Below are 9,687 nucleotides of genomic sequence, written 5' to 3' on the forward strand. Positions count from 1 at the left end.
TTGCTTAGACATCTACAAACCAGCACATATCCGTGTCTGTCCGTTCTACACGAGGCTTACCCCGACATATATCGCAACGACGCCTGCCCATCCTGCGGCCAGACGTCCACTCTAGCACACATGTACTTGGAGTGCGGATGGAGGTACCCGAAGTTCATCAAGGAGGAGTGACACTTGCTCCTGCGTAGCCCCGCTCTAGAAAAGCAAATCCTGGCTGTCCGGCGTGCCCGCGACCGGGCCAGTTCACGTCCTCACCGGACCTGCAATAAAGTTTCTTCACTCACTCACTCATGGCCAGTGGGCTAGACCTGGCGGTCTTGACGTGGGACTAGCCGGGTGCGCAACTAGTTCGCGTCCTCGCAAGACCTGCAGTGAAGTTTCTTCACTCACTCACTCACTCACTCATGCATCATGGTATGCGATGGAGCTTGCTTGTTTGCTCCCTATATCATGGTGCATACCCATTACGGGGTATGGTACAAGGTACGGGCCAAGAAGCCTGCGGTTAAACGGAGTAGAAGAGACAGCGCTTACGCTTGCTTGCTTGCTTGCTTGCTTGCTTGCTTGCTTACCTGCTTGCTCTCTGTGTCATGGAGATAAAGTATACGTCGGGGTAAAGCGGAAATCGTACAAAAATGTTAAGTCGACTAATTTTGGATACGTTTTCTTTTCTTTCAAAGAATAACGTTCATCAAATTCGGGAGTTTTTTGTGCCAGAACCACGATCTGATTATTGAGGCACGCCGTAGTGAGGGATTTCGGATTAAGTTCCACCACCTGGAGATCTTTAGCATGCACCCAATGCCCGGCGCACGGACGTTTTTGCATTTCGCCCTCATGGAAATGCGGCCACCACGGCCAGGATTTGATCCCGCGACCTCATGCTTAGCAGCGGAATGCCAAAGCCACTAAGCAACCACGCCTGGTAAAAGAAAACATATGCGTTAACAAAAGGTTCGCAAGTGTGAAGGTATTAAATTAAATTCAATTTCAATTTGCAATTTTGTGAAATATCAATGTATGAATCGCTAAATTAAGCAGTTATTCTCTGTGTATCACAAAGCCATTCGTAAATGCCAAGTGGTCATGCATACGTTCCAGCTGCCCGCGAGTATGCATCAAGTACCTCCCATATTGCTTCTACCGCTCACTACGCCCTGTGTTTTGACGCTGCTGTCACTTCAGCTCAAGGTACTCTCAGCTATGGAAGGCGTAGAAGAGAAGGAAGAGGAAACCCTTAACGGCCATTATGCCTGGCCCCGGGCTGGGCCGAGCAAAATTCCCGTGACTGTCGAAGAGCCAGACGTGGACATCGGAGGCCCCCATATTCGACAAAATTAGGACCCAGTGATTGCGTAACAAACCCGCCGGTATTCGCGGCGCAGGGGAGGGTGTTCCTTTCCGACGAAATCGTCATGAGGTGGTTCAGCGGCACCATGCTTCAAGCCATCGCCGAGGCCCACAGCCGACGGGTCCTGCTCCTGGTGTTCATCGAGGGCGAGGACCTGGCTTCGCAAAACATGTGCTCCACCTTCGAGGACACCGAGGTGAACAAGCTGCTCGACGTCATGGGCTGCGTTCCCATTCGGCTCCGAGCAAACAGCAGTGCCTGTCACCAGTTCACTCTCGTCTACGCGGTGACCGCCATCCCTTCCACGTTCTTCATCAGCTCGCGCGGCAACCTCGAGGCTTCTGTCGTGGGCTTCACCGACGCGGTGTCGTTCGGCGACCGACTCGCGGCGCTCATGACCTCGTGGAACCTCAAGAACGTTGACTCGGACATGCGCAACGTGAGCGAAGCGAGCATGTCCGTCGACCGCATGGTGCGCCTCAATCGCCAGCCGTCATCGGTGCGCCTCCCAATCGCAGCACCGAAAGCGGAAGGCACGGGAGCGCTCCCCCAACAACCACTGGCTGAAGGCGTCACGAAAAAACGCAGTAAGGGTGGAGAGCGACACTCCAAGAAGAAACACAAGAGACAAGAGGCCAACGTGCAGACCAGCATCGTGTTGCTCGCCGAACAGGCCACGCAAATAAACATGAATGAGAAGCGGCCGTACAACAACCTGCTGCAGAAGCTTGCGACGACGGAAGAGGCCACAATTCCACCCCCCACAATCGCAACAACCCAGGTCCACGGTGACCCGGCTGGTAACCTGGCTGGAGACCTGGCGTCGCTGATGGGAGACGGTAATGGAAGAAAGAAAAACCTGATAATACCCCCTGAAGAACACCGTGAGAACCCGCTCACTGCAGTCATGGCGGCAGCTGCGGGTGGCGCGTCCATCGACGTTGAGAAGAAAGGGATGCCTACTCCGAACGACGACAAAAGTAAGATTGCCGCCACCGTCGCGAAAGCAGAAAACGGTGAGAATGAGCCGGCACGCCTGCGATCGTTCAAGGCGTCTTCCAAGAGAAAGGACGAGAATAACACGACCATGCCATGGCCGCCAGCGGCAGGAGTTGTTCGCTCAAGTGACGTCGAGCACCCAGCCAGCGCTGCCGTCAGCGGTGTCGTACCGGTCGGACTGAACGATATCAATTCAGTGTTGTGCGACGTCGCAGACGGCTCCGCCTTGCTCATAAAATTCGCCGTGCTCGCGCAAGAGTTTGCCGACAAAGTATTGGGTAGCTCCCAGTACGAGCACTCCGACTCTAAGTCCTTGGAAATGTCGGCCGCCGAGGCAACGAAAGCGACCTCAGACGTGCGGTTGCTCGCCGAGTCCGCTCAGAAGCCAAAGTTCAAAAAGGAAAAGCAGGCCACAAAACTCGAGGTGCCGCCTCCGGCGAAGGCCGGCGAGGTTCACGCGAGGAACACGAGGCAGATACAACATGCGAACACGTTAAAGAGGTCGTGCCAGCTGGAGAGCTTGCAGGAAAACATAGGTGACGCTCCCGAAGCCATCGCAGTGTTGCTAGAGGCCGCATTCCAACAGGTGGGAAACAAGGACCCCTCGGCGAATGAGCAAAGGGGTCTTTCAGGTACACGTTATCATAAGCAACAAAGTAATTCAGATGCGTCACAGTCGACACACCAGCAAGGCAAGTACGGCTCTGGGAAACGCAAGCAGCATCACGAATACCCAACGAAGTACCACGCGGGAGATTCGAAGAAAGTCGCGGCGACGTTGAAGAAGGCGGGCGCAAAGGCTTCTGCAATTTCTGGTTCCTCGACTAGAGAGAAGGACGCGGGCCTCAGCCAACTCGCCCAGAAGATCAAGCAGTTCGAATCCGCCGCCGCCAATGCCTCTCAGGATGCGAAGGCACTGGTCGAAAAGAAAGCAAAGAGGTCCAAGAGCGCTTCACTGTCCAAGCCGCCAGCCAACGACAACCGGGCGGGATTTCCCGAGAATGGGACGCCGCGAACGCATGTTCAAATGCCATCCCCGCCACCACTTCCTATGACGTCACTCGAACAGGACGTGTCCGTTGTACACATGCGACCGGGAATCGACACCATCACTGAGGAAGAAACTGGCGCAATCGACTCTTTCCTCACTTCTCCGAAGCCTACCCCCCCGCCACCGCAATCTCCTCGCCCCGACACTCCGACTCAACCAGAGGTCCAGAAGGCCGCGGAAGAGGAGTCCCACAAGCCCTCCGTGAAGGAGCCTGCTTGCGAAACGGCGGCTCCACCGCCTCCACTGCCACAGCCGCCGCCACCCCCACAGCAGAAAACTCAAGCCATAGTAACTCAGAATCGGTACCCGCCTCAGTCGCGGAAGAGCGTGCGGAGACCTTCAAACCCTAGCAAAAGCAAGGAGTTCCTCACGGCCAGGAACTCCCAGCTGGATGACGCGCTCGTCTTCGGTCCCACGCACCGAACCAGTGACGATAGCGCCACAGTGACGGTGAAGAGGGTCCCGACGTCGTATTCGCGACCAAGAGAAGGGAGGACAACGCCCGCCAGGAGCCCACCCTACGAGCGTCTCGTGGACAGCGACGGCGACGACCAAACTGTCGACGACGAGCTGGAAGCTCGCAGCACTCCCTCGGCCGCCATGTTCAGGAACGAGGTCGAATGGATAAACGAGATGGCTCGCACGGCGTCCAGACGCACCCTCTTATACCGGGCGGGGGTTCTTGAGGAATCACTGAACAATCTTTTTCGCACACTGAACGACATGGAAGGTACCACCATGTCCCTGAGCATTGGTAACCAGTCACGCACCAACATCACCAAGGTTAGTTCGCTTACCTTTCCAACGAGCGCTCCTTTTAACGTCTTACATGTCGCATCGACCTCTATACCTTCCTCTCAATCTACAGAGCATAAAGCTCGTTTAATATCTCATCCGCGCTACCGTCTTTCCACCTCTCAACGTTATCCTTTACGTGTGTCGTAAGAGGAGCGTATTACAAAGGCCGGGTGCGGGATTCGTTTAGCCTGTGAAAAACGTGAACACGTGCGGGGCGATGAAAAGGCACCTGTATTGTCGGATGACTTGAGTGGGGCCTGTGTGAATGGATTGGACTGGCGAGTGAGCGAAGCCTCAAGAAGTTACCGGAAGGGCGCTACTGTTGACCTTTTTCAACGTTTCTTTTTTTCAAGCGCACCTCCAGGCTAGTGCTTATTAAGAGAGCTCGAATAAGGCATGTCTTATGCTGGTCACACACTGCCTTCGTCAAACAAGTTGCATAAGCAAAATTAAGGCATCCCTTGTTCGACCATACACTGTCAATCATTTTAAGTCTCCGCAATCGTGAGAACGTTTTAGAGCTCAGTCGTTGTGTTAAACGACAGGATTCTCCCATGAAGGATCACTGCTCACTGAACAGCCACATAAGAAAGCTTTATTCTATTTGCACGCGTTGTTCAGGAGCGACACAAGTTAATCTAGGTGCCTCTTCAGAATGAATGAATAAATGAATGTTTTATTTTCAACAGACCTAATACAGAGCCTGCTAGAGGGGCAGAGGCTAAAGGCTTAAAATGCCTGACAAAGGCCTCTGACCCTTTACAGTTTGGCAAGCGGTTTTAGGCAAAGATAAAAGTCATGCTTTCATCACAAACAAACAAAAAAACATAAAGAAACACAGAATATAACCATTTTACATTTTTATAAGAACAGTATCTATGTCTATGCATGTCTGTATTACATACACAATTTATGAAGTACATATATACATTGAACATACATTTCACGTGCGTGTTTTTTTTATTATGCAACTATATTCATACAACATACGAATATGTTTCTATACACACATACATATCGCACGCCTTTGCATATTTACACACACCAAAAGAAATCAAGTACTAAGTAAGCGGAGAAACAACCACAGCGAACATTATTTCTGAGAGTAGTTTAATTCTGAAATGACTATTACATATTTAGGTTATTTTTCAAAATATTTATTGTGGTACTGAAATCCAATTTTTCTTTGACCTTATTTAATACATCAGCTACCTGATATTCCGTTTTCTGTCGTCCGTATTCAGTTCGTATTTTAGGAGTACGCCGTTTTTGGAATCTTAGGCAATAACTAGGAATTCTTTCATCTCTTGTGTAGAATTTGTCTTCACTCCAGAGGCTGCCCAACTTTATTTATTTTTACAAGCTCTCTTTCCTCACTCTCTCTCTCTATCTGTTTCGTTAAGCTAGTACCACTCAGCTAAAGAGATCTGCGTTTCTGTCCGAAGGGGCACGCCAAAGCAGCTCAGGGAGGCGGAGCATTGACATCGCCTGCAGCGCCCCCTGTGACGTCGCCGAGCAAGCAGCACGCCCACGTCACCATTAGCGACCAGAAGGAAGGCGGCGTCGTCGAGGAAAAGGCGAACGCTGTCGATGCCATTGCGAGCACTAAAGTTACGCATCGTGCCTCGTTGTCGGTTACAAACGTCCGCAACCGGGCCCGGAGTCGCCCGTCGGCGAGCCGCCTGGGAGCCACTGGCGGTGGTCGATCCCCGAGCACCGACATCTCGCAGGCTTCCGGAGGCGGCTACGTTCGCGAGTCGGTGAGCTGCACGCCGTCAGTGGTTCGCGCCTGTGGCGCGTTCGGCAGCGCTGACAGAGCGAACATCATTCTCAACCTGCCAGACGGCAGCTCAGAGATGACGTCGTTTCCAGCTTCCGCGTACCTGGACGAAGTGCGCTGGTACGCCGAGGAGTTATTGGCTAGGGTGCTTCCCTCCTGCTTCCCGTTCACCATGGCACGCACCAACCCGCTGCGCGAGTTCTCGCGCGAGGAGTACCGCAAGACGCTGGAGCAACTACACCTGGCGCCGTCGGCGACGCTCCTTGTGTTGCCAAGGTGCGATACTCTGTGAGCTTTGCCTCCGAAATCGGGCGGCGCGCGATGAGCTCACATGCGGGCTTCCCGATTTCAGAGGCTATGCTCGTTAATACTCGCGGCTTCGAAACGGCGCAGCATTCTAGTGGAAGCTACAGTGCGCGAGACCGATTAGACGACGCGCGCTAAAGCGTAGACAGACGTGAAGCACGGATACCCTTGCTGTCATATTATCGGCCAATATTGAAACCAAACACTGTTGCCACTCAATTACTTTATTTGCGATACAAGCTGTAACGAGCGATGCACTGCTTTTTCACCCTATCGCGAGCGCCTTCTTCGAACATGAACATAACGAAGCACAGCTGCGCTTCATGGAGGACCCAGACACGAGGATTGTAGTATTTCGTAACCACTATCTGGTGCGCCAGGTGCTTGTGGTGTACAACATCAACTTTCCTTCCATCACGCACGTAATGAGAGAAATATGAATTGCTGGGCCAGTGGGCCCGACATTTTCTATAAAACGGAATGCTACTGTAGTACGAAGAGGTTGCGCGAGGCGTTTAATGTTTTGGGATTTTCTTACGTGCCAAAACTACGACTTGCTTATAAGGCATGCTGTAGTGGGATACTTTAACGTGCATTCAATGCACGGTACGCAGGCGTACTTGCATCTCGCTCCCATCGAAATGCGGCCACATCGAAATGCAGCTGCGGCGGCCGCATTTCGATAGGGGCGACATGCGGTGGGGGCGCAACGCTAAAACCACGAAGCAACCACAGCGGGTCGAAAGTTGATAAAGTGAGTTTCTCAACAACTCTTCCGTTATACACCAGCGCGCCGATTTATTCGAAAATTATAAGGAAGCTTTCAGTCTCGGTACTGATGTTCTTACAAAACGAGGAACGACGACCGATGAAAAGTTCTTAGAGCGATGTCGGTGAAAATTAACACAGCTAGTGAAAGGCTGCAGAAAACGCACCTAAAGTGCCAGACGAGCTTGTCCTCTTCGACGTTTTTGTAAAATGTCAACAAAACCAAGGTAAATAGCGTAAAATAAATATCGATTAGTTTTGATGCGACGCATTCTTTGCCACCATCATGCACTTTCAGGTAGGCATATGTCAGGTAGGCATACGTGAATCTATATGACATTGCATCGCCTTCAAGATTGGCTCACTTTAAAGAGCGCCAACATCGGCATCAGCCCTGTTTACAGTGCACCACTTATGGCCCTATCGGGCATCGGCCCAGCTGTAGGCACCATGCATCCCTTGCTCACTGCCATGCATGGACGTTGAAGCATCCACGGAGCGAAGCAGTCTTTGCCTTAGTCCTGTAGTCGTCAGGCTATCATCGTCATGTTACAAACGCGCTCGCGTCACCCATGCCGTCGATCGGCTTTCACGGACACGTTGCACCATCTCCGTAACGCTTTGCACAAGTACAACGTACCAAATTTAGATTGCTAGCTGACCGCAAAATCTTTCGCGTAACGCTGATTTCTACTACAGCGCGTGTGTTGTTCAACGACTTTCACGGGGGTATTAATTGTTCACTGCATTTAGAAACAATTTTAAATGAAGCAGTTGTGATCGGCGAGTTTTTTTTTTTTCGTAACACACCTTTCAAGCCTGTACACTGACCCTTGAATGCGCATCCCGTGCCCCGCAGGTCTGCGGCGCAGGGCGAGAGCGGGGCGCCAGCTCTGCTCCTTGGCGGCGTGCACGGCGAGCCGGTGTGGGTCGCCGCCTTCCGGATGGTGCTCGGCACTTTCGTGGTGAGGCCGCTGTCGCTCATGTGGGACCTGCTGAACTGCCAGACGGACTCGGCGATAGCGGCGGCGCACGAAGCCTTCCTGTCGAGCAGTCTGGGCAGCTCGTCTCAGCCGGCATTGCCGCCTTCTGCCGTCGCGACGCCTCTGCGGAGCGTCAGCAGCAGCATGCTGTGTCGTCGCAGCCCCTCGAGCCGCACCGAGAACAGCGAAATCTTGTGAACTCTTCTTAACGAATAATAACGCTGTCGTGAATGAAGATATTCAGTGGCGATCGAAGCGGACGAATTTTCGATGAAGGTGCGGCCAGACGGCGAAGTGTGTGGACGCGATGGCGCGGCGAATGAGACTCTAGAATAACGAAAATGGCTAAATGATCAGGTATCGGTTCAGGGCAGGTGCCGGCAGAAACACCACGTTCGATATTTCAATGGGCATGATCGATTACAATACTGGTAACATTACGTGTCGTTTCATTGATTAGATTACGCAGCCCGAATGACTCACGGAGTGCAATTTTTACGATCTATGTTGAAATCGCCAACTACGTTTTTGTCTGATTCACTGCAAACTCCGTTGGAATGGCTTCAAGTCTTTCTAGGAAATTGTTGCAGTGGATTTTGGAGGCCGATTCACTACGCCAATGATTTAATTGCCCATTACGCGTTTTCACTAATAGACACTGAAGATAATAATTTGAAAACAATGTACTTCCATTACAATAAAAAACCCTCTTCTTCTACATAAATTATTTGCTTGAAGGAAAAGTAACTCAATGTGAACCGTCTCATCAAACTCAAGCCATTTCTCATCCACAACTATATATCGAAACCATATTCATGCCGCCGTATGTATGCCATCAAATAAAGTTTCTGCGAATGCTGAATACATTCCTGTGAAGGATGATGAAGCGAGCCTGTACAAGGATCGTCTGATGAACCTGATGTGAAAGGCGCGTCAAAAGCAAGTCCGAATACGTAAAATAAAACAATTACACAACTTCAATAAGTCTTGCACTTAATGCTTAGGACGAGTGAATTTTCTGTTCTTCGCATGAGGATTTTCCCTTCGGCCACTCAAACGAACTTCCAACTTTTATCGCGTCGAACCGGGCTTACTTTGCTCATATCTGAGAGTGGATGGGTGGTTGGAAAAACTTTATTGAGGGTCCTGAGATACGCGATTCTCAATATTCAACGTCTTTTTTTTTTTTTAGTGGCGACGTAAAGCTTTTCGTTTGCTGCTCGTCTTGTGAGCTTCTCTTCGGCTTCACTTTGTCCTTAGAAGAGACACGTTCAAGCTTCGAACGCTCGTGCGAGCAAGTACAGCAAGTTTCACCACTGTTTATGGAAGAACATCAAGCTGAAGTGCAGGAAACCCACGAATCTCAAGTTTCACGTTCCTGCTGTATTGCTTTAATTGAACTATTTCGCGGTTGACCTATTGGAGTTCGCTGATAAGCTGTCCATTCGTCCTCAGCAATTGAGCATTTTCCGTCTTCCCCTCAGCAATCTGATGGCAGGAACACTCAACATTATTGTAGAATTTCTCCAAATCCCTCGTTCATAAAAAAATAAAAAAACTCTTGCAAGACAGATAACTCAGCATGGGTTTCAACATTTAAACTGCCAACGCTCGCCAAATTTTTTAAAATTTGATTAACATTCTTTTCCTA

At 50.9% G+C, this 9,687-nt stretch overlaps 1 protein-coding gene across 2 annotated transcripts; it reads left to right on the forward strand.

Moving 5' to 3' along the window:
- Positions 1-1,195: 1,195 nt before the first annotated feature.
- On the forward strand, positions 1,196-8,760 carry LOC135901451 (nucleolar protein dao-5-like). 2 transcript variants are annotated; one of them, XM_065431265.1, is made up of 4 exons: positions 1,196-4,184; positions 5,645-5,959; positions 6,072-6,255; positions 7,913-8,161. In XM_065431265.1, exons 1-4 carry the CDS (start codon positions 1,416-1,418, stop codon positions 8,020-8,022), a joined length of 3,378 nt encoding a protein of 1,125 aa, XP_065287337.1. In that variant the 5' UTR covers positions 1,196-1,415; the 3' UTR covers positions 8,023-8,161. The 2 variants fall into 2 exon arrangements, with proteins under 2 accessions (XP_065287337.1, XP_065287336.1); XM_065431264.1 differs by having other exon boundaries at positions 5,645-6,255; positions 7,913-8,760.
- The last annotated feature ends 927 nt before the right edge of the window (positions 8,761-9,687 follow it).

Source organism: Dermacentor albipictus, chromosome 1, assembly GCF_038994185.2.
Source record: "Dermacentor albipictus isolate Rhodes 1998 colony chromosome 1, USDA_Dalb.pri_finalv2, whole genome shotgun sequence".
Taxonomy (NCBI): Eukaryota; Metazoa; Arthropoda; class Arachnida; order Ixodida; family Ixodidae; genus Dermacentor; species Dermacentor albipictus.